This window comes from Magnolia sinica, chromosome 18 (genome assembly GCF_029962835.1).
Source record: "Magnolia sinica isolate HGM2019 chromosome 18, MsV1, whole genome shotgun sequence".
Lineage (NCBI taxonomy): Eukaryota > Viridiplantae > Streptophyta > Magnoliopsida > Magnoliales > Magnoliaceae > Magnolia > Magnolia sinica.
Window position 1 is genome coordinate 69,473,582 of NC_080590.1, and position 25,964 is coordinate 69,499,545.

The 25,964-nt window shown below is 40.5% G+C and overlaps 1 protein-coding gene across 11 annotated transcripts in view; it reads right to left on the bottom strand.

The window, feature by feature from the left end:
- LOC131233962 (general negative regulator of transcription subunit 3-like) overlaps window positions 1-25,964 on the bottom strand; it is a 107,679-nt gene that overhangs the window by 17,302 nt on the left and 64,413 nt on the right. For 7 of the 11 annotated variants that reach the window (XM_058230861.1, XM_058230867.1, XM_058230868.1 and 4 more), the window contains 5 exons: window positions 15,132-15,195; window positions 14,887-15,020; window positions 5,317-5,595; window positions 5,060-5,194; window positions 4,784-4,965 (listed from right to left, as the gene is read on the bottom strand). In XM_058230861.1, coding sequence (XP_058086844.1) covers window positions 4,784-4,965; window positions 5,060-5,194; window positions 5,317-5,595; window positions 14,887-15,020; window positions 15,132-15,195 — 794 coding nt within the window. Of the gene's footprint in view, window positions 1-4,783; window positions 4,974-5,059; window positions 5,195-5,316; window positions 5,596-14,886; window positions 15,021-15,131; window positions 15,196-25,964 lie in introns of those variants that run through there. The other 4 variants (XM_058230863.1, XM_058230864.1, XM_058230870.1 and 1 more) reach the window with 4 other exon arrangements.

The window sequence follows — 25,964 nt, forward strand, 5'->3', positions numbered from 1 at the left end:
ATATATATATATATATATATGTATGTATATTTGATATTTTTTAATTTTTTTCTCACAAAATTAATAAAACCATCGTCAATCTGTAAATCAGCCTCTAACAAGTCCAATGTGATTTTTCCATACTCTCATTGCAATTTTTTTTTAAAGGTCATTTTGCTTTTTTTGGGTTTTTTTTTTTTTTTACACACGCACACACACTCCCACACACTCACGCCGTAGTGGGCTTTCACCGCCTATGGATACTCTCATTGCAATTTAAATGGGGAAATTTTCTGATTTTCTCCAATTTCCCCCAATATGTCCAAATTTGCAAATTGGAGGTTGAAATCCATGATCGAGCAAAACATGAAAAAGCATGGATTTCCATTCTAGTGGGACGCAGATTGCGTCCTACCCCCACCCGGACGGATTAGGGCTCTGTGGGGCCCACCGTGATGTAAGTATTTTATCCACGCCGTTCACCGCTTTTCTCAAATCATTTTAAGGTATGATCCTAAAAATGAAGCAGGTCCACAACTCCAGTGGACCACACCAAAGGAAGTTGCACTGATAATGACACCCACCGTTGAAACCTTTCTAAGGCCCAACGTGATGTTTTTTTACCATCCAACCTATTCATAAGGTCATGTAGATGCGGATGAAGTGAAAACACAAATTATCAACTTGATCTGAAACTTCTCCAACTCCCAAGAAGTTTTTAATGGTGACGTTCAATCCCCACTTTGTTGTCCACTTAAGCCTTGGACCTACCTCATTTTTTTGTTCATATCTTAAAATGATCTGAGAAAAGCGTTGAACGGCGTGGATAAAACACTTACATCACGGTGGGCCCCATAGAGCCCTGCCCAGACGAATTACCATCCGGGCGGGGGTAGGACGCAATCCGCGTCCATTCTAGTGATTCAAGTAATTTACAATTTAAAAATGGATTAAAATCGAAAAAAAATCTCACCGTTTGAAAATTTGGCCAACCCGCTGTCCGATCTTGATTTCCGCACGGAAATCACCTTGTTTCTCCAGAAATGGAAGAAAGTTGGTTGAAATTAGGTTTGGAATGGATTACAAGCAACAGATTTAGGGGGAAAAAATATGATTTTCTAAGGTTTTTGGAGATTTTTTTAATTTTGAAAAAACAAGGGGATTCACACGACTGGAATGGTATCCCGACAATACTATTGCATGTATTGTCTTCTTTTTTTTTTTGAAGATTGCAAAATATATTAAAAGGGAGCCAAAGCAACCCAAAAGAAAAGAATGAAAAAAGAAAACAATTATACACCACGAACCCCACTAAACCTAAACGAAACCAGAGAACAACAAAAAGACAAAATAGTTATGTAGTCCATATCGAATATTTTCAATGATAAAATGTGTTTGTGCATCTAAGAGGGCGGGCATGGTGATAAACCATCTACAAGCTATATACATCATTGGTATAAGGAGATCAATTTAAATCTTCTTAACCATTTAAACCTGCTAAAAGGCAGCAGGGCTTATCTCTTCAATAATACAACCGTTAAATAACGAAATTCCTGATGCGCATCAAGGATATGCCCCTTTTGCTCTATGTATCCCAAATAGTCACAAACAAAGAAAAAAAACAAAAAACTCCTCCATAGTGTAGTCCCTTTTCTTTTGTTTGTTTGTTTGTTTGTTTTTGTCAAAGGCAATCCCCTTCCATTTCCTTTTTTAATGGGCATATGGTTGTACGTAGTGTTCAAATTGTCGACGATAATATCGATTATATTGCGATATTATCGTTATTGCAACATGGGTGATATCAAGACCACAATCTTTCATTTCCTTTCCAATTGTGATGATTTCTCAGTGGAATATCATGTGTTGTCAATATTCTGAAATATCGATAGATGTTTGGATGGAAGATGGGATGGTTGGATGGATATATGCTATGGTTGGATACATGGGATGGTTGCTTACGACAACACATTCTTTTAGGCTCCCATTAAATGGAAACATATTATGTATGCAGTCTTTCCACAATTTGTTTATTCCTAAATATGCAAATATGTGCATTTTAGCACTTCCTAAAGTTTCACTAAAAAATTCCATTGTTTTCCCAATGTTTCCCTGCATTTCCAGTTATTAGCGATATTCTTGATGATATCGATATTGTTTCCATATCGCCAGCCAGTGAAACTTGTAGGGATGTTGATACTTCGAACACTACCTGTAACCAAGCATATTCTTCTCTCTCCTCCTCCGAAAGGTTTTGATGGAATCTCGACACCAAAGCCCATCCCCTTTCTTCTCTATTAAAACATGTTGATATACTTTTATCTTTATTAGTTGCAATGCTAGACGGTTTGTTATAGATTACACAAAGAGGATCTCTTCCATACTAAAGATCTTCCTAAATTTTAACATGTCCCATTGCCAACCTCAAATGACACACCTTTTATGTACTCCTACGATTCACCCATCACTCCTTGACAAATCCTGGAAGCTCAATATAAAGAAGATTCTTTAACGGTCTAATCTCCTTCTTAGACACTATATTTGCTAACAATTACCTTTTTTCCATAGCAAGTCTTCTTCACTACCAAACCTCCAAAGCCATTTTCCAATTTATGCACGATTCATTATATTTATATCTTTAATACCAAGCCCTTCTTCCTCTGGATATTCACAGGTCTTCCAATTCACCAAGTGAAATTTATTCTTTTCCTCCTTCCCTTCCCACAGGAAGTCCCTTTCTGGAGCTTCTCGATCCCATATCTAATGCATGCTGGCCATTTGAATAGGGATGCCCTAGTCAGTGTAATACACCCTCAGTCAACAAATGTTTGCACTTCCATGCTGGTAATTTCCTTCCCATTCGATTTATCATCGACTCCCACAATCTTTTTGTTGGTTTACCAATAAGTAATGGTGATCCAAGATATGTTGCAGGATACTTCCGAATTTACAACTAAAAGTATTTTCCAAATCCTGCACCCCCTCCTGACTTAGTTGAACACCACTATCTTCACTTTCTTAAGATTCACCTTTTGTCCTAAAACTATCATCGAACCATGCTACTACCTATTACAAATTGCAAATCTGTTCCTTACTATCACCGCAAAATGGCATTGTATCGTCTGTATATTGAAGATGTGATATCTGCAACTCGCCTTTCCTAATCAGAAAGCTCATTCATCATTCCCACCAATGGTGCCCAATTCATTGTCATGCTTAAAGCCCCTGCTGCCACAACAAATAGGTAAGGGAGAAGTGGATCCCCTTGTCATGTCCCTTGTTTCTCTTTAGGAACCTTTCAGACTTTTGCTAACCATGTTTCCACTCCTGATGCCCTATCCATCATGGTGCTTAAAGCCTCTGCCACCACAAAAAATAGGTAAGGGAAAAGTGGATCCCCTTGTCACATGCTCCTAGTTCCTCGAAGAAACCTTTTGCATTTCCATTAACTTTGATCGAGTAATGCGTCAAAGGCAAACAATTCTTGATCCATTGCTGCAATCTAACCCTGAAATCCATTCTACGAAGGATTTAGAGCAGAAAATCCCAATTGATATGGTCGTACACTTTCTCCAAATCAAGCTCACATAGAATGCCCAGTTGTCTTGTCATATATTTCTAGTCCATACACATGAACCTTGAGCACTCTGTCAATAACATCCCACAAATACAAAAGCCCCTAGTGAATTAAAGATTATTTTTCCCAATACTTCCCTCATTCTGCTCACCAGAGTCTTTGCGAAAAAATTATATGGATTGCCCAATAAACTGATTAGCCTGAAAGTCTCTAAGATTCTTCTCCCCTTCCTAGGAATCGACACAATGAAAAATGTGCCCATACCTTTTGATATGCTGCTCCTATTGTAAAAATCCGTAATAAACACCATCAAATCCCCTTTAGAAACCTCCCAAAAAGACTTGGAAGAAGTCTATGGGAAAGCCATTTGGGCCAGGAGATTTATTTCAACCCTACTTGTCCACTGCAACTTGTCCCATATAGAATATTTTTGAGAAGGAATTTGGGAAGGGCGTCTGGTTCATGGACGGGGAAGGGAACATCGCTTGATTTTGAAGGGATGCTTGGTTAAACAACAAATCTATAGAGTCATCCTATTAGGCCCTATTCGATCTAGCTACTGATAAGGAGGAAAAGGTGCAAGATGGTTTTGAGGTAGTGAGGGGAGCAATAGTTCGGCACATGAGGATGAGAATTTATCCAGTGAGGAATCGTGTCTGTTTGCAAATCTCCTTAACAAACTGAATGAGATGCATATTGACACCTTGGTAGATGATACTTAAGCATGGAATGGTCAGCTGATGGTCAATTTTCAGCTAAATCTTTTTTTTTCTTTTCTCAGCTTTGATGATGAGGGAAGGTGTATCTCCCCCATGTGCAACAGGATGGAAGGCCCTGATCCCCGCCAGCTTAAAGACTTTCACTTTTGTGGGTATGATAGCCAAGATCCTTACATTGGACAGTTTAAGAAGGTGGACGATCTGTTTCTTCCATTGTGCAGTGGTGGGAGAGAGATGGGAGTTTCTTAAAAGAAGGATGAGAAAACCATATGATCCCGGTGTAGTGGCTGGAGAGAGATGGGAAGTTCTTAAAAGAAGGATGAGATAACCATAAGGTTATATCTACTAACGAAGAAGTCTGAAGCACAATTCTAATCCAGATTGATACTTATGGATACAGTAACCACTTGGGTAAAACACAACTTTCACGACACGGTGGTACATAGATAATTTTTAACTGAAAAAATTGAGCATTAATCTCATCCAATTAATGTGATGTATGTTAACATACCAGCCATGCTGTAAGTCATCATCTGCAATATGGAAATCAAAGTACACATAAGTTCCCTGCTCGTATTCATCAGTTGTGACTTTTGGCTCTTCATGCCGTTGAAACCATGTGTTGTACTTCCGGTGGTATCTCCAGGATTGCTTTTTCAGTTCTCTTGCAGCTAAGTATTGCTGGTAAGTATTCTACAGCACTATTCAAATTAAGACAAGAAAAACCTAATGTTGATGACAAAACAAAAAGCATATTAAAGAATGAAAATGAACAAATAAAAAATACCTGTTGATAGTAAAATGCAAAGAAAAGGGTGTCCGTGCCCAAAGTATCAAGACCTAATCGTTCCCAGAAAGCAGGATTGTCAACAATTGGAGCCTGCACTTGAGGATAGCTGGGTGGAGTCTTCACGGGGCGTCTCTACAAATGGTAAAGTTAAATAATTGAATGAGCACAAGACAGATCTATCTATTTATTGACAGACTTTCAAGCATTTTCTATAGGATTGCAAGATAAGGTGGAGAAGTGGAAAGCTTGCATACTGGAACATAGTTCTTTGCACGTTCCGAATCTTTTGGTTGAGGAAGCTTGTAATATGAAGCATCAAGCATCTGCAAATTATATGACTGATCATGCATACCTCCAGAATTTCCAATTGAGGCACTGAGGTTATCGCCAATGGCACCGAGATCAGAAAAGCCTCTTCGACCAATGACACCAAGGCTAACTGAAGATTGATTTGATTGTAAAGGTTGCCCAGGAGAGAGATCGGTATCTCTCGGTACTTGGGTAGCTTCTGCTGAAGAGCCAGAAACTCCAGCCTGCATTAATCCAGAGCCAAGGGTCAATCTACTTGCATAACATAACACGAGCACCAATTACATCTTAAATATAAATATGGAAACTTAAACAGTTAAAAGTACAATACTATATGTCCATTGTCTTATGATTTATCTCCAAGACTTGACATAGATGGTTGATGAGGCTTTGAATAGGTTGGATAGTTGAGGTCTATTGTAAAGATAAAAATCACATTTGTTTTATTTCTTGTGGATAACTAGGAAGGAGTGAAAGAAGAACACCTAAAAGAAGTGTTAGGCTGATGTCAAGGGACATCACCAAACGGACGTGACCAGGTCAGCATGGTGGGTTTGTGATGCATCATAAGAAAATAGTAAGGTTCTCCCTATAGGGTGACAAGAGGACTGGTGGTACCAACTACCAAGGTTACAAATATCTATTTCTTATCAGCTGATATGGCTGTATTTTATCCATGGCATCCAAAAATGGTTAACGGCGGGTACCATTTTGCGTTACAGGGCCATAACGACAGTTACGGAAAAAAAAAAAAAGTCCCTGTAACAGCTCCATAATAGCACATTACAGGGCCATAACCAAGGTATTCCGTGACGGTAATGGTGGCCATAATGTCCACCACCATTACCAATATGATACGGGCCATAACAGCTGTTACGGCACTTATTTATTAAGGAAAAAAAAACATATATCAGCCCTGTTACAGGCCATAAAAGCTGTTACGGCACTTATTTATTAAAAAGGGGAGAAAAAAAAAAACTATATCAGTCCAGTTACAGGCCATTTTTTCAGTAATGACCATTATGTCTCCATGATGCGTAATGGTTGCCACCTTTACCATTATGTATCAGCCATTACAGGGTCATCATAGTTTTAAAATAAACGTCCATAATGGCAATTACAGCCTGTAGCATAACAGTAATGATGGCGGTCATTATGGCAACTGTTATGCCTTGATTATATCCATATTGATTGGTACCAATACTCAATACAAGGTGAAATGGGGAGAGCAAAAAAAAAAATCAGCGGTTGTATTGGCTGATACACCTTGTACTGTTATCGACACGGTTTGTGTTTTTCAATCTTTCTTTCTGTTTTTGGTACTCTTTTCCCTCTCTTTACTTATTTTCTTCTTCCAGAAGATAGATGATGCGGACACAAGCGCATTCAAGGTGTACCAACGAAGAAAGCGCCAACCACAAGTGCCGTCCTTATGGATAGGCGACTATTGAGGAGCTGAAGACCTTTCACATGTGATGGGACATATAGAAGACCCCACTCAGGGAAGACACATGTGAAGGAAGATTGGAGAAAGAAGATCGAGCGCCCAAAAGCGCCCAAACTTTCCCGTACTTATATTATTTGCGCGTTTTTGACTTAGTTAGGGGTCTTTTAGTAATTTTATGTCTTTATTTGCTTATTCTAGGGGTATTTTAGTAATTTTATGTCTTTATTTGCTTATTTAAGTGGGCTAAAGCCCTAAACACGAATTTCAACTATTGATTAATGAAAAGCAAACCCTTTGGTTGCCTCCTTCCTCTCTTCTCTCTAATGGTGCTTCTTCTCTCCCCTTGATCTTCTTCTTCTAATTTCTTCTTGTGCCCCTCCAACTTCCTCAAGGTAATAACTTTCTTCCTTCTATTTTTCAGTTTTGGTTAATTCTTCTTCGATCAAAATCTTGATAACCGATCTAAACCCTAAATCCCCAAATTCTCAAATCCCTAATCCGAGAAACTTCTTGGTTCTTCGGACTAGTGATCTTCATTGATCGATTGGGTGTGACCATGCAAGATCGGGAGGTCTCATCCTTACGGATCCAACCTAAGTAGTAATTGAATTCCATACTCCATGGTTGTAGTGATGGCCCGCTCCATTGCATGTTTCCTTTATGATTTTCTCAGTTATGATGATTACTGTTAGAATTTTAAATCATTTATTCCTTTTATTTCCGCTGTTTAATTATCTCCATGAGCATGCATCATAATTAGGGCTGTCCTGCATCAAATTTGGTATTAAAGCCTAGGCTTGCATGGTTTTTGTCTAGATTGAGTTATCAAATTAGGGTTTTGATTTTTAGGTTTAACTTAGAAAAGTTCCAGGTTTAGAAAGTTTTCAATTTTAGAAACTTTCCAATTTTAGAAAGTTCCTAATCTGGAAAATTTCCAGATTTGAGTTGTTTCCTGTTTTAACTTACTTGTGTCAGTTCATAGTAGTTTTGCATTCATCGCATTCATCTTGAAAGTCATAACACCTAGTAGTCTAGTTAGGTAGAGTTGGGTTCAAGTCTTCATTGTATGCCCACGAGAAGAGGTAGAGGTTTCGGACTTCAACCTATCATGAATAACGAGCAGTTATCTGAGCAACTTGCTCAATTGATACAAAAGATAACCGCCCTAGAAGCGGGTCAAAGGCGTGAGTTTGCCCGCCTTGAGAACCAAATTACCACTACCATGACTAAGGTGGAGCAACTAGAGGCGTCCCAAAAGGAAAACCCCGCTGTAGGGGAAGATGCGCACTCCCAAGTAGAAGGAATCATTGAAGAACGTGCTGCTACACGTGGTGGTAATGAGGATAGAGATCGTGGTAACGGTCGTGGTGTGGTGCGAGAGGCACGAGCCACATGTGGTCATCAAGACCGCTATGATCCAGATGAGCGTGCGATGAAGAGTGTGAGAGTTGAGGCCCCGAGTTTTGATGGGCGCTTGGATCCCAAGGCGTTCCTTGACTGGGTTGCTGACATGAACCACTACTTTGAGTGGTATGGCATGTCGGAAAACCGTCAAATGCGGTTTGCTAAGATGAAGCTTGTGGGTCAAGCCAAGCTTTTCTGGACCAACACCGAGCGTAGGATAGAGAGAGTTGGTAGAGCCCCTCTCACACATTGGTATGAGATGAAAGAGAAGTTGAAGGAGAAGTACCTTCCTCTCATACCGTCAGAAGCTCCTTGACCAATGGCAATCCTTACGCCAAGGGTCAATGCCTGCCGCTAACTACATCGCTAAATTTGAAGAGTATGTAATGCGATGTGATATCCGAGAAGACCCTCTAGTGACGCTCTCGCGTTTCAAGACGGGCCTTTGTGCGGATCTTCAGCGCGAGCTTACTACTCAGCTCTTAACGGACTTAGATGAAGCATATCAAGTCGTGCAGGAGTTAGAGCAATATCTGAAGGCTCCTGTCGTTCGTCGTTTTGAGTCCCGAGACTCCAGTGCTAGATCTAGTTCCTAAGGAACTAGACCTAATATTGGTAGTCAACCTAGGGCACATGCGACCATTCCGCCTAGGCCTAGGGAGGACAAGGGTAAAAGGGTTCTTGGTGCCGGTCCTAGTAACATGAGCCAAGTGAGGTGCTATGAGTGTGGCAACCTTGGCCACATGTCTCAGTGTCCTACGAAGAGCCGTGGGAGAGCCTTAGTTATAGGCGAGTCCCACGAGGGTGGAGATGACCAGGGTGATTATAAAGTTGAAGAGTATCACGCTGAAGGAGGACTTACTGATGAAGAAGTGGATGGAGAAGCAACGCTTGCAGTAGTCAAGCGTGTATTAGCTCAGTCTAGAAGTAGTGCTGACTGGCGTCGAAGCACTATCTTCTACACTATTGCCAAGTGTGGTGAAAAGAATTGTAAGGTGATAGTGGACAGTGGAAGTTGTCAGAATGTGATTTCCACTAGCACCTTAGATCGCTTAAAACTGAAATCCACACCTCATCCAGACCCGTATAAAGTTTCTTGGGTTGACAAGACATCCCTATCTGTCACCCAGCAATGTCTAGTTCCCATCGAGTTTGGGTCATACAAAGAGTCCCTGTGGTGTGATGTTTTACCTATGGATGTAGGACATGTTATCCTAGGTAGACCGTGGCTATTCGATAATGATGTCACGATCTTTAGCCATTCGAATGCGTGTACTTTTATGTATAATGGTAAAAAGATCAAACTTAATCCCATGCCACCTGAGAATACACTAGGGAAGAAGAAGGATGAGAAGGCAAGTGAGCCTAGAGAAATGGGGAAATCCAAACCTAAGTCTTTACATATAATCAGCGCAAGAGAGTTTGAAAAAGAGGCTAAGGAGGATTCTATGGTGTATGCCCTTGTGGCTAGAGAAATTACACCTGAGGTTCCATCAGAGTTGCCCTGTGAGGTGACCTCGGTCCTAAAGGAATACAGTAATGTATTTCCTGAAGACTTACCGAATGAGTTGCCACCTATGAGGGACATACAGCATGCCATTGATCTTGTCCCAAGGTCTACTCTACCGAACCTTCCTCACTACAGGATGAACCCTGCAGCGCATGCAGAGTTGAAGAAGCAAGTTGATGAGCTTCTGCAAAAGGGTTTCATCCAAGAGAGTATGAGCCCGTGTGTCGTGCCTGCATTGTTGACGCCAAAGAAAGACGGCACGTGGCGCATGTGTGTGGACAGCCGTGCCATAAACAAAATTACTGTCAAGTATAGGTTCCCTATACCTAGACTTGATGATATGCTTGACATGTTGGCCAGGTCCACTATATTCTCTAAGATAGACCTCAAGAGTGGATATCACCAAATCCGTATACGCCCAGGAGATGAGTGGAAGACGGCGTTTAAGACGAAAGATGGGCTGTATGAGTGGTTGGTCATGCCCTTCACCTTGACTAACGCACCCAGTACTTTCATGCGGGTGATGACACAAGCTTTGAGGCCGTTCATGGAAAAATTCCTAGTGGTGTACTTTGACGATATTCTTATTTATAGTACCACTAAGGAATCACACCTTGAACATTTAAAGAAGGTCTGTAGTGTCCTTCGGAAGGAAAAGTTGTACGCTAATCTTAAGAAATGTGCATTCATGTCTAGCCAAGTTGTGTTCTTAGGATTTATAGTGTCATCTGAAGGGATGCGCGCAGACCCTGAAAAAGTCAGGGCCATAGTTGAGTGGCCAGAACCAAGGAACATTCATGAGGTGCGAAGTTTTCACGGCCTAACAACTTTTTATCGTCGGTTCATCAAGGGTTTTAGCACGATCATGGCTCCCATTACCGAGTGCATGAAAAAGGGAGAGTTCGTGTGGTCTAAAGCCGCCGTCAAGGCTTTTAAAGAAATTAAGGGCAAGATGGTGGAAGCTCCTGTCATGCGTCTACCTGACTTTTCTAAAGTCTTTGTAGTAGCGTGCGATGCGTCTGGTGTCGGTATAGGTGGAGTGTTGAGTCAAGAAGGACACCCGGTGGCCTATTTCGGTGAGAAACTGAATGAGGCAAAACAAAAATACTCCACTTACGACAAAGAATTTTATGCGGTAGTGCAATCCCTGAGACATTGGCGACACTACCTCCTACCGCAAGAATTCGTTTTGTTTTCTGACCATGAGGTTTTGAGATATTTGCATTCTCAGAAGAAACTCAACCCAAGGCATGCCAAGTGGGTAGCGTTTCTTCAGGAATATTCGTTTGTTTTAAAACACAAGGCCGGAGTTGAAAACAAACCAGCGGATGCCCTTAGTAGGAGAGTGGCGTTGCTCAACTCCTTGAGTGTAGAGGTAGTCGGATTTGAGCAACTGAAAGATGAATACCCCATATGTCCTGATTTTGGGGGTACTTACGCGTCGCTCTCTAGTGACCAGCATATTATGGGTGAATATGTTCTTAAAGATGGCTTTCTTTTCAAGGGAGACAGACTTTGTATTCCCCGTATGTCCCTTCGTGAATTCCTCATCTGGGAGCTTCATTCAGGAGGGATAGCTGGTCATTTTGGTCATGATAAGACCATTGCCCTCGTGGAAGATCGTTTCTATTGGCCAAGCCTCAAGCGAGACGTAGCCAAAGTTTTAGGGCAGTGTCGAACATGTCAGCTGGCAAAGCAAAGAAAGCAAAATACCGGGCTGTACACGCCATTGCCAGTGCCACATGCTCCGTGGCAGGACATTAGTATGGATTTCGTGCTCGGGCTTCCCAAGACTATAAAAAAGCACGATTCCGTTTTTGTCGTTGTGGAACGTTTTTCTAAAATGGCGCATTTCCTCCCATGTTCGAAGACGTCAGATGCGTCTCATGTTGCTCGTCTTTTTTTTGATGGTGTGGTGCGTCTCCATGGGTTACCTAAAACCATAGTATCTGATCGTGTTGTTCGATTTACTAGCTATTTTTGGAAGACACTGTAGCACATTATGGGAACTCGTTTGCAATTTTCTACTGCTTACCACCCACAAACAGATGGTCAAACTGAAGTGGTAAACCGTAGCCTTGGAAATCTTCTACGTTGTCTAGTGGGTGAACATATTAAGACTTGGGACCTAATTTTACCAACTGCTGAACTTGCTTATAATGGGTCAGTTAATAGATCTACAGGGTTGAGTCCTTTTGAAATTGTAAGTGGTTATAAACCTAGAATGCCCATAGATCTCTCACCTATGTCTGTTACCCAAAGGTTTTCTGAGTCAGCCGATGCATTCGCACGCCATATTCATGATTTGCATACACATATTAGACAGCGGTTAAATAAGAGCAATGATGATTATAAAGTTTCAGCTGATTCTCATCGTAGAGTGCAAGAATTTCAAGAAGGAGACTGTAATGGTGTGAATAAGGCCAGAGCGATTCTCTCAAGGATCTGCAAAGAAATTACAAGCGCGTAGTGCTAGACCATTCAAGATATTACAAAAGGTTGGGTCCAACGCGTATCGGGTTGACCTTCCACCTGAAATGAGCATTAATCTAACTTTTAATGTGGAAGATCTAGTCCGTGCCCATACTCCCATTGTTGATACATCGTCCCTTTCATGGCCTTTTTCTGAGTTTGCTACCCAACCCCTTCCACCCCCTCCTCCACCCATTACCAATAAAGAAGCAATTGAAGAAATCTTGGATGACGAGATAGTAACCACGAGAGATGGGGGTTTCCAAAGGTATCTTGTCAAGTGGAAGAACAAACCATCATCTGAATCTACGTGGCTGTCGGGCGACGCATTGCAGGGTATTGATCCAGATCTACTCGAGGCTACAAAAGTTTCAACTCGTCGGAGTTGAGTTTTTCTCGCCCGAGGGGAATTGATGTGGACACAAGCGCATTCAAGGTGTACCAACGAAGAAAGCGCCAACCACAAGTGTCGTCCTTATGGATAGGCGACTATTGAGCAGCTGAAGACCTTTCACATGTGATGGGACATATAGAAGACCCCACTCAGGGAAGACACATGTGAAGGAAGATTGGAGAAAGAAGATCGAGTGCCCAAAAGCACCCAAACTTTCCCGTACTTATGTTATTTGCGCGATTTTGACTTAGGGGTCTTTTAGTAATTTTATGTCTTTATTTGCTTATTCTAGGGGTATTTTAGTAATTTTATGTCTTTATTTGCTTATTTAAGTGGGCTAAAGCCCTAAACACAAATTTCAACTATTGATTAATGAAAAGCAAACCCTTTGGTTGCCTCCTTCCTCTCTTCTCTCTAATGGTGCTTCTTCTCTCCCCTTGATCATCTTCTTCTAATTTCTTCTTGTGCCCCTCCAACTTCCTCAAGGTAATAACTTTCTTTCTTCTATTTTTCAGTTTTGGCTAATTCTTCTTCGATCAAAATCTTGATAACCGATCTAAACCCTAAATCCCCAAATTCTCAAATCCCTAAATTCTCAAATCCCTAATCCGAGAAACTTCTTGGTTCTTCGGACTAGTGATCTTCATTGATCGATTGGGTGTGACCATGCAAGATCGGGAGGTCTCATCCCTCACCGGATCCAACCTAAGTAGTAATTGAATTCCATACTCCATGGTTGTAGTGATGGCCCGCTCCATTGCATGTTTCCTTTATGATTTTCTCAGTTATGATGATTACTGTTAGAATTTTAAATCATTTATTCCTTTTATTCCCGCTGTTTAATTATCTCCATGAGCATGCATCATAATTAGGGCTGTCCTGCGTCAATAGAGGTAGCCTAGAAACTCATTTTCGACTAGATCTAGGCATATATTGGATATCAAAACACAAGATTTGAGCAGGATTCAATCGAACTAGAGTGGATCATTTGAGGGAAAATTGGAAAAGGGGGTAAACCATCACTTTTGTTTTGTTTTGTTTTTGTTTTTTGTTTCTCTCTCCTCTTCTTCTTGTTGTATTTCTACCTAATGGACCATCATCCACCATATCGATATCATGCTCGATTTGTGTTTGGCTAGGGGCAATTTAGTTGATTTTCAATGTTTTTAACCATCTTTTGTTGATTTTTGTCCAACTAGAATTGTTCATTTTAACCAGATCAGAGACAGATTCTTAGATTAAGTCCGGATAACATGCATATAATTACTTATAATGGCATGTCATTCATTATATTTCATTTACGATACCTCTGATTGTAATAACAAATGTTTCAATTTTACAAATATTTAAATTTTGGATAAACTAGAGTTATCCCCATGATGTTTGTTTAAAAACTTAAAAATATATAACAAAAACATTGTAGTAGAATTGATAATCAACCAAACATTTTCTAGTTTCCAAATACTTTAAAACCAACTTTGGAGGACAAAGAACTAAAACTCAATTTTCAGCAGGTGAAGTTGATTGAGTATTCTGATTAAAAATGGTCCAATAAACAGTTGAATGCCTTCGCAAAACACATATAATGATAGAATCATGTATTTCCCAATTCTTCATTTTCATGATATTTTTCTACATTTTTTGGCGATTAAAAAAAAAAAATCACACCAATATCGTCTGACATAGGTTTGATGGCCTTTATCATATCATTTTGGGGCCCAGACAATACACACTCAAATACTGATATTCAGAACCTATGGTGGTACCACATTGGGTACCACCCAATGGAACAACAGCACTAACATTTTTGGCATATCTCCATCAGGGTTGAGGGATATTAGGCTCATTTAGAAAGAATAAGCCTAGGTATCAAGAGGTTAACAGACGCTGGAGTTTATACTTTGGAAAGTACAGTTGCATGGCTTTCTATTATGCAAGCACATTGGGTATTTCTGATATGCATATACAAGCAATGGAGATGGAACAAGGATCTATATTTCCCACTTTGTTTCCATAGATGGCTGAGGAAGACTCTAATCTTATGAGAAAAATATATATATATATACAAGGTGGAAATTTAACAACACCACTAACATTTTTGGCACATCTCCATCATGTTTGAGATGTACTCTCACAATAGCAATCTCCCATCTTCATAGTCAAATCTATCATTTGGCAGAAAACATGTCCATTCAGAGTAGTGGTTGCAAAACATAACAGGTCCCAGAAAGCTAACATGAACATATTTTCACAGGGATAAGATAGAGAACACAAACTTCTCAACATACAGGCATATCTGCTTTCAAATCAACCTCATTCATGAGACTCTTATTTACTCCAAAATTAGTAGCAGGTTCCATGCTCAAATCATTAGATGAATTTTGTTGTTGCTGTTGGGCTTCTGCTTTCACCTGGCCAGCATCTGCATTATAAATAATAACAAATTTTAATTTCGAGAACAAAGAGAGGAACTAAATATCAATGAACTTGGAATGTAGTAAGGGTACATGCTGAATAGTGATGTCATGAGCACCTGCATCTTTCGCTCCAGCTGACATCAGTGCATGCTGAGCAGACTGTTGATGCATGGAATTTTGCTGTAGTGAAGAAGATGTGATAGCAGGGAGATCCACGGGTGAAAAATGAATTAAATCATGACAATACATAAATGGGAAACAATATTGTACTCAAAATCAATCAGAAAAATGCCTATTCTTGTGTTTGTGTTTGAGCATGTGCACATGCATATGCCTTTTTTATTGCGCATGTATGCCCTTGTGCAAGGACATTGATGAGGACATCACCTTTGTGTACACCTTTGCATACGTATCAGAGGAGGAAGTGGGCCGCACCGATTTCCCTGTGGCTATGAGACTACCCGTGATCGTGTTGAAGACCCCATGTGCATGTGCGAGGATCTAGAAGACCCCACACTGGGAAGATGCACATGGGCTGCTATATTGAGTGATATAGACCGTTGGATCGCATGGATCACATGACCGGGTCATTGATCGTGGATCGTCCACATCAATCTTTCAGGATTTAGTTTTGATTTTTTATGTTTGGACACCTTCATGAGTGATTTGTTAGATTCTCTTTAGATTAGGGCCATTTTTATTAAAATTTCATAAGACATGGTGTTTTTTGTAATTAGTGAAACTTGTTGGAGCTATAAAAAGAGAGCGGGCATGTGACTCTCTCCCTCATTAGGTTTTGTGTGGAAAAAAAAAAAAAAGAGGCTTTTGCTCTTTTCTTCTTCTTCTTCCATCTTCATGAGATTTGAAGATACTTTCATGTGATTTGAAAGGGAAATTGGTGTGAGGCTAATCTGTCAACGGAGGTACGAGGTCTCCATCTATCCTCACAATAATTCCCTTTCATTATCCATCAAGGTATTTTCTTCAAAGTTCTTTAATTCTCTCATCCCAGATCTTCATCTTCTTCTGAACCTCACTTTCCTATACCCATCAACAATCCAAACCCTAAAAGATCTAAACCCATCCAACCTATCCACACGTGTGACCGTACGGCCACGCATGTGAACCCTACAGGTTAGCCGTAAGGCCACACCTTGACCATTTTGGTTTCCTATCACCCTTAAATCAAAACCTTCTTATCTTTTCCCAAAACCCTAACCCTAAACCTAGAAATCCTTAACTTTTCAATTTTCCCAATTCACCAAATCCTAGCTCATCCCATTCTTCAATTAACCCTAATCCTTACATCCTATCCCTCTAAAACCCTAATTCCCACATCTTCATACCTCAATACCTTAACCCTTTCACCCAATTTGATCCCAGGAACCCTAATTCTTAGATTTCACAATCTCTTTGACCCTAATTTCATCCTAAGGTGTATTTGGTCTTCTACTTTGAAAAAACAGAAGGCTTTATCCTATCCTCATTGGAAGTCCCTACATCCATTAGATCCTAGTTTCATTTATTCAATGATCTTGTGCTACAATGTTGGTAACCTAGGCTAGGATTGTGCATGATATTCTTATGGTTTATTTGATATCAGTGATCATAATGGCAGGCTTTATATTCTTTTTTTATTATTATTACCTTAATTTCGCTACTTGATCTCACATAATACTTGGTTCATGTATTGGTCCTACATTAAATTTGGTATTATAGCCCATACGTTTAGCATAAGATTTTTGTGTTGCATCTAGGTTAGAGTCACATCTAGGGTTTCCTTTTAGAGTTTCTTTGTGTATGCCCACTTGTTCGAGACATGGTTTGGGTCTATAACCCATAATGAATCTAGATTGTAGAGGCTCTTAATGCTATCAATAACCGTTTAACGACCATTGAAGCACACAATAGAACTACTGCCACTCAATTAACCGCAACCAATACGCGCGACAATCAACTTGAGGCCTCCTTACAAGCAAACCCCGACACTGGTGAAGACGCTCAATCTTGGGCTGGAGATCAAGTTGATAGGCAAGAGAGTGGTCGTGGCCAAGGCATTGGCCGTGGTCGAGCACAGGTCCCACCACCGCGTGAGGAACATTATAACCATCATGATCTAGATGCACAAGTCATGAAAGGTGTGAAAGTTGAGGCCCTCAGTTTTGATGGTCGTTTGGACCCCCAAAGCATTCCTCGATTAGTTGGCAAACATGGACCACTATTTTGAGTGGTATGATATGTCCGATGCTCCCGTCGAGTGAGATTTGCCAAGATGAAGTTGGTGGGCCACGCTAAACTTTTTTGTACCAACATGGAACGTAAAATTGAAAGGAAAGGAGAACCCCCAGTTGCGCACTAGGCCGAGATGAAAGAGGTCCTTAAAGAAAAGTATCTCCCTCTTTCTTATTGCCAGAGGCTCCTAAACCAGTGGCAGGCTTTGCGCCAGGGATCCATGACCCTGCCTAATTTCATCGCTAGGTTCGAGGAGTACATGATGCAATGTGACATTTAGGATCCGATGGTTACATTGTCCAGATTCAGGACGGGCCTACGATTTGGGATCCAACGAGAACTTTATTCTCGTGATGTTGGCAAATTGGAGCACATGTACCAAGTGGTGCAAGACATTGAACACTACCTCAAGGCACCAGTTGGTAAGCGTTATGACTCTCGGGATCCAAGTGTCAAAACTTACTCTCAAGGGGCTAAGCCTAACATGGGGAGTCAGTCTAGACCCCAAATTAAGTCTCAGCCCAACCCTGGAGATGTCAAAGGAAAAGGGATAACAAGTGCTAGCTCTAGGGAAGGTGAGCAAACGCGATGCTTCAATTGCCATGGAGTTAGTCACTTTGCTCATCAATGTCACTCGAAAGATAGGAACAAAGCCCTGGTGATTGACGATGGTGAGGAAGGAGATGAACAGGACAATTTTGAATAAGAAGTTTATCAGCTCAACATCAATGGTGCTAGTAATGAGGAAGTAGAAGAAGAAGAGACTACATCGCTTGCAGTAGTCAGGTGCCTGCAGTAGTCAGGTGCCTTGACTAATGCTAAGGAGAATGATGATTGGCGTCGGATTACGATATTTTACACCTATGCAAAATGTGGAGAGAAGAATTGCAATGTGATTGTCGATAGCGGTAGTTGTACCAATGTGGTCTCCACTAGCACTTTGTCCCGTTTGGGTTTAAAACCTGAACCGCACCCTCAACCCTATAGAGTGTCATGGGCGGATGCATCTTCCATGCCTGTTACCCAGTGATATCTCGTGCCCGTTAATTTTGGATCTTATTCAGATTCGTCGTGGTGCGATGTCTTACCTATGGATGTTGGACACATCATTTTGGGACAGCCTTGGCTAATTAACCACGATGTGACGATATACGGCCACTCAAATGTAGGTTCGTTCATGCATCAAGGTAAAAAGATATATCTAATTCCTCTCCCACTAAAAAGCAATGCGGGGAAGAAAACTGAGGGGAAGTCGGGTAACCCAAGGGATACGAGGAAATCCCAACCCAAGTCTCTCCATGTCAACACCAAGGAGTTTGAAAGAGAGACTACGGTAGATTCGATGGTGTACGCCTTAGTGGCAAAAGAAGTTACACCCGAGGTTAGTGTAGAGGGACCCCCTGAGGTGAATCCAATTATGGATGAGTTTCACGATGTATTTCCAAAGGACTTACCAGATAAGCTTCCACCCATGAGGGACATCCAGCATGCCATTGATCTTGTCCCTGAGTCGACTCTGTCAAACCTTCCACATTATCTAATGAACCCTACAGAGCAAGCAGAATTGAAAAGGCAAGTAGATAAGCTCGTCAGAAAGGGTTTCATTCAGGAGAGTTTGAGCCCATGTGTTGTACCGACGCTTCTCACGCCCAAGAAAGATGGCATGTAGGCCATGTATGTGGACAGTCGAGCCATCAACAAAATCACAGTCAAGTACCGGTTTCCCATACCACGTCTTGATGATATGTTAGACATGATGCCAAGTGCCACAATCTTTTCAAAGATTGACCTCAAGAGCGAGTATCACCAAATACATATACGCCCAGGAGATGAGTGAAAGACAACCTTCGAGACGAATGATGGGCTATAAGAGTGGCTAGTCATGCCTTTTAGCTTGACTAACGCCCCGAGCACATTTATGAGAGTGATGACCCAGGTGTTGAGATCATTTATGGGTAAGTTCTTTGTGATGTATTTCAATGACATTCTTATCTATAGCACATCAAAGGAACAACACCTCCACCGTCTGAGGCAAGTTTGCGGGGTCCTCAGAACTGAAAGTTTTACGCCAACCTTAAGAAATGCACATTTATGTGAAAAAGTGTTATCTTCTTAGGGTTCATCATATCATTTGAGGGCATGAGAGCAGACTCGGAGAAAGTCCGAGCCATAGTTGAATGGCTTGAACCACGCAATATTCATGAGTACGAAGCTTTTATGGCATGACAACATTTTATAGGTGGTTCATCAGAGGATTTAGCTCCATCATGGCTCCCATCACGGATTGCATCAAGAAAGGGGAGTTTGTATGCACTAAAGCTGCATTTAAAGCATTTAAAGAGATTAAGGGCAAAATGAGCGAAGCCCCCGTCATGTACCTTCTAGACTTTTCTAAAGTCTTTGAGGTTGCGTGCAATGCATCTGGGTCAGGTATAGTTGGAGTGCTTAGTCATGAGGGGCACCCCGTTGCTTACTTTAGTGAGAAGTTGAATGAGGCAAAGCAACGGTATTCCTCCTATAACAAAGAGTTCTGTGTGATTGTCCAATCCTTGCGCCATTAGCGGCATTACTTATAACCGTAAGAATGTCTTGTTCTCTGACTACGAGGCCTTACGTTACCTCAATTCCCAGAAGAAACTAAACCCTAGGCATGCCAAAGGGGTCCAATTTCTTTAGGAATATTCTTTCGTCCTGAAACATAAGGCTGGGGTCGAGAACAAACCTGTTGATGCTATTAGTCGTCGTGTGGCGTTACTCCAAATTATGAGAGTGGAACTGGGTTTGATCGGCTGAGAGAAGAGTATCCTACATGCCCGGACTTTGGTGAGTTGTATGCGTCACAACGAGATGGTCAGTCAACCGACAGTCGCGGGTTTGTCATCATCGATGAGTTCCCATCTAAAGGTGACAAACTTTGCGTTCCCCATACCTCCCTCTGTGATTTCCTAGTTTGGGAACTTCATGCAGGAGGGGTAGCAAGTCATTTGGGGAGGGACAAAACCATTGCCCTTGTGGACCGTTTTTTCCAAAATGGCCCATTTCATTCTGTGCTCAAGCGAGATATAGCCAAGTGTCAAGCGAGATATAGCCAATATTGTTGGGCAGTGTAAGACTTGTCAACTAGTGAAGAAGAGGAAGCAAAATACAGGATTGTATACACCTTTGTCAATACCCCATGTGTCGTGACAGGATATAAGTATAGATTTCGTGTTGGGTTTACCAAAAACTATCAAGAAATCTTTATTTGTGGTTATGGACCCTTTTTTTCAAAATGGCCCATTTCATTCTGTGCTCAAAAACGTCAGATGCCTCCAATGTGGCCAAGTTTTTGTTTGGAGAGGTGCGTTTACATGGTCTAACTAACTCCATAGTGTTTGATCATGATGTACGCTTTATGAGCTATTTTTGGAAGACATTGTGGCACATAATGGGGACAAGGCTTCAATTTTCGTCTGCCTATCACCCTCAAACAGACAGTCAGACTAAGGTTGTCAATACGAGTCTTGCAAATCTACTTAGATGCCTTGTGGGTGATCACATCCAAACTTGGGATACCGTTTTGCTATAGCCGAGTTAGTATATAACAATTCCATTAATAGGTCCATAGGCATGAGTTCATTTGAGGTTGTGCATGGCTACAAACCTAAGGAACATGTAGATCTCATACCTATATATGTGTCCCATAGGCCATCTAAGTCAGCACATGAGTTTGCACGTCACATACATGAGTTACATAGTGAGATTAGGAAGCGAATTAAGGTAAGTAATGAAAAATATAAAGCGTTTCCTGATTCTCATCGTAGGTTCCATGAATTTCAAGCAGGAGATTATGCCATGGTTCATATGAAGCCTGAACGGTTCCCACATGGGGTCGTTAAAAAGTTACAAGCGAGTATCAAATGACCATACAAAATACTGCAGAAACTAGGTCTTAATGCATATGTAGTAGACCTTCTACCTACCATGGGAATTAGCTTTAACTTTAATGTAAAAGATCTAGTACAATACAAGGGTTCTGCTACTTCACCTTTTGATCCATCCACTGACCCTCCCACAGACCATGACCTAGTCCCAAATCCATGGCCCCTACCTGATCAATCATCCGAGCCTTTACCCTCCTTGCCTGCTTGAAGTGAACAAATTTAAGACATACTGGATGCACAAGAAGTTTCCACTTGCCATGGGGGATTTCATAAATTCATTGTCAAGTGGAAGCACATGCCGAGTTCAGATAGTACTTGGATTACAGAGGACGAGGTACAGCATTTAGATCCAGACATTTTGGAGCCCTACAAGAGTTTTAGTCTGCCATACACGAACTCTTCTCAGCCGAGGAGAGTTGATGAGGACATCACTTCACGTATCCCTTTGTGTACGTATCAGAGGAGGTAAGCCGCACCGATTTCCCTGTAGCTAGGCGACTACCTGTGATCGTGTTCAAGACCCCATGTGCATGTGCGAGCATTTGGAAGACCCTACACTGGGAAGATAAACATAAGTTGTTATATGAAGTGATCGATACCATCGGATTGGAGGGACATGATGATCGGGCTATTGGATCGCATGAATCACATGATCAGGCCATTGATCGTGAATCGTCCACATTAGTTTTTTAGATTTCATCATCTTTTAGTATTTAGTTTTGATTATTTTATGTTTGAAGACTTTATGAGTGATTTAGTAGATTCTCTTTAGACCAGGGCCATTTTTATTAAAATCTCATAAGACATGGTGTTTTTTGTAATTGGTGAAACTTGTTAGAGTTATAAAAAGAGGGCGGGCGTGTGACTCTCTCCCTCATTAGGTTTTGTGTAAAATAAATAAATAAAAGAGAGGCTTTTGCTCTTTTCTTCTTCTTCCATCTTCATGAGATTTGAAGATACTTCAATGTGATTTGGAAGGAAGATTGGTGTGAGGCTAATCTTCATCAATGGAGATGCGAGGTCTCCATTTATCCCCATAACATCACCCTTTCATTATCCATCAAGGTATTTTCTTCAAAGTTCTTCAATTCTCCCATCCAAGATCTTCATCTTCTTCTAAACATCACTTTCCTAAACCCATCAACAATCCAAACCCTAAAAGACCTAAACCGATCCAACATATCCACACGTGTGACCGTACAACCATACTTGTGAACCCTGAGGATTGGCCGTATGGCCATATCTTGACCCTTTTGGTTTTTCATCACCCTTAAATCAAAACCCTCTTATCTTTTTCCAAAACCCCAACCCTAAACCTAAAAATCCCTAACTTTTCAATTTTCTTAATTCACCAAACCCTAGCTCATCCCATCCTTCAATTAACCCTAATCCTTACATCTTATCCCTCTAAAACCTTATTTCCCACGTCTTCATACCTCGATTCCTTAATCCTTTCACCCAATTTGATCCCATGAACCCTAATTCCTAAATTTCTCAATCTCTTTAACCCTAGTTTCACCCTAGGGTGTATTAGGTCTTCTACTGTGAAAAAAAAAAAAAAAAAAAAGGCTTTACCCTATGCTAATTAGATATCCCCACATCCATTAGATCCTAGTTTCCTTTATTTAATGATCTTGTGCTACGATGTTGGTAACTTAAGCTAAGATTATAAATGATATTCTTATGGTATACTTGGTATCAGTGATCATAATGGCAAGATTTATGTTCTTTTGTTCATTACCTTAATTTTACTACTTGATCTCACATAATACTTGGTTCATGCATTGGTCCTGCATCAGACATGTTCAAGCATACAAGTGCATCATGTGTGAAATCTTCGCTACATTAAACACAATTACCCAAAAAGGATTCTCTACGGACTGTACATCATCTATGATTAATTTGGTTGCACCAGGCGACCACAATCTTCTTCCAACTAAATCCACTTTAATTTCGATGGGGTGTGTGTGTGTGTGTGTGTCTTTAAGACCATTTCATCAATATGGAAAACGAACAGACAATCTGCTGGAAATGGAAAAGTGTAAATACCACAAGAAAATCTGTGTTTGGTCTATGTTAGGGCGAATTTGGTAGGTAGAATCATTGATCGAAGTATCCCCGATATTATCCTTATCTCCAGCTCGGCAATACTGATAACACCAGTAGCAATACTAATAACACTGGTGGCACCTGAAATTCCACGTATCAGCAATGTATCGTTATGTACCGCCAATGTATTGCCAATATTTTCACTGTTGAAAAACTAGGTGTCGCTTTATTGCCAATGTATCGATATCGCCAATATGTTCGACTGCGTAAATTCTAGGCGTTGCTTGTGTCACAAGTGTATTGGTGATATTTCCATAATTTCGCCAACATATCGATATCACCAAAATCTATTTATTAAAAGAATTTCCATTTCAAATTTTGTTATGGGCACATGGTTGTATATCTCGATATTATCATTATCGTGACATGCGTGATATCAAGACCACAATCTTTCGTTTCCTTTCTAGTTGTTGATGATTTCTTGGGGAAATATCGTGTGTTGTCAATATTCTGAAATATCGATGGATGTTTAGATGTTAATATTAGATGTCTGGGATGGTTGGACTAATTTCTTATGGCCGAAGATGCTTTTAGGCCCTCATTAAATGGAAACTTATTATATATACATTTTATTTTATTTTTTTGCAATTTTTATTCATAAATATGCAAATGTGTACTTTAGCATCTCCTGAAGTTTCATTGAAAATTCTTTTCCATGTTTCCCCACATTTTCGATTATTAGCAATATTGATGTAGGACACATGATTTAATGCGTCGATATTATGAAAGAATCCATAAAGTAATTCAATTAACAAAAGATGCTAACCCACCAAGTAAGAGTAAACAATAGGAAATAAAATCTGATTTAATATAAATCACCTACCCGCGTGCTAAGAAATCGCATAAATCAATTAAAACTAGGCCCAATGGAAGGATAGAACTTCTAATTTAGCATAGGCATGTTCCACACTCAAGGGATAGATTTATAGGTTTTATGATTAGGGTTAGGAAGGGGAAATTTAAAATTTGGAAAATTAATGTTCATAGAAATTGAAGATTTTGGAATTAGGATTTTTTAGAAATTAGGGATCTAGGGTTTAGGGTTGGATTATGGATGGGGAATCAAGGGGTTTTGATGGGGGAAGCAAGGGAAAATCAAAGGATTGAGCAGTTGTCCGTACGGTCAGCCTACGGACTCGCACATGCGGTCATTAGCTAGGATTTTTGGGTCCTCAATGGTTGATTTCAGTTAGGGTTGAAGTTAGATTATGAAAAGTTGAAGAAAAAAAGATGATTTGGATGGTCTTGGATAGGAAGAGAATAAGCGAGATGAAGTTTTTGGGAGAATACCTCTTTTGGATAGAAAGGAATAGAGAATGAAGATAGATAGAAGCCTTGCACCTCCGTAAAATGGGGAATGGAATCACACCATACCCAAGCTCCAAATCACATGAAGAAGAGAAAACACAAAGCATTTTTTTTTTTCAAAATAATGGCATTAGAGCTTCACACACTCATCTTTCTCTTTTATAGTCTCAGAAAAGACCTTTTTACAAAAAGGCGCTCTCAAATAAGATTCTCAACATAAAGATGCTTAATAAATTAAAAGTTATTCCTAACTCCCTAATGTTAACAAAAATATAAGCTATAATAAAAATAATGAAGCATGTAAATAATCTAAACAACTAAACTATTTCGTGGCCCATGGGGTCCATGATCAAGATGTCCGATGATGAAGATCCAATGGTCCGATCATCGCGTCCATCAAACTCCTATATGCAGCCCATGTGCATCTTCCCAGTGCATAGTCTTCAAAGATGCAGGAACATGTACGTGGGATCTTCAACGTGGCTAGGAATGTGAATTGGGCCAAGTGGGCCCCATGTAATGGTCGTCTAGCCATAAGGAGACTAGCTCAGCCCTCCTCCAGTATGGTGCTCGGATGTCCTCATCAGATATTATTGGCGATATCGATATTGTTTCTGTATCCCCCGGCCAGCAAAACTTATAGCGATATCGATACTTTGAGCATTGGGTAGAATTTCGATGTATTAAATTGCAATTGGTAGGAAATAAATTCCATCCAGTGTTCATAATCGATGGATGAGATTTAATTAATCTAGGTATTTGACCTTCCAATCCCAACATGAGACACAATGTGATTTCTGGTGGATTTTGAAATCCACTACATCTATGGGCCCCACATTGATGTCAGTGTTTTATCCACGCTATCCATCCATATGCGCCCTTCACACGTGACACTCGAGTTGCATATGAATATAGGTGATGAGCATTACATGTGAAATCTGGTCCGTTGATTACAATTCCAGCATCCATCATACATTCGTTTACGTAATATAGTGTTTTTCCCAAAGGAAGAATTCAATCCCAAACGTGGGATTTGATGGTCAAAATACCATGGTATTTCCATATAGGTATTGAAGGGAGTAATCATTGTGTTAACGCCAAGCAATGCAATGCACCTTTCCAAACACGCCCTTAAAGGACACAGTTGTCGGTAGGTACAGAGCACCATACTCATAGAATACACTGTTTTGTGTGTACGTGCAAAGCACCATAATTGTGGTATATATCTATTAGTTTGATTCAAATACCATGAGGAGAGATGTACTCTCTCTCTCTCTCTCTCTCTCTCTCTCTCTCTCTCTCTCTCTCCAATCTTCTTTTTTCTCTATCTTCTTGTTTCCTCTAACCAAACCTACATGGTATCAGAGCAAAACTTAT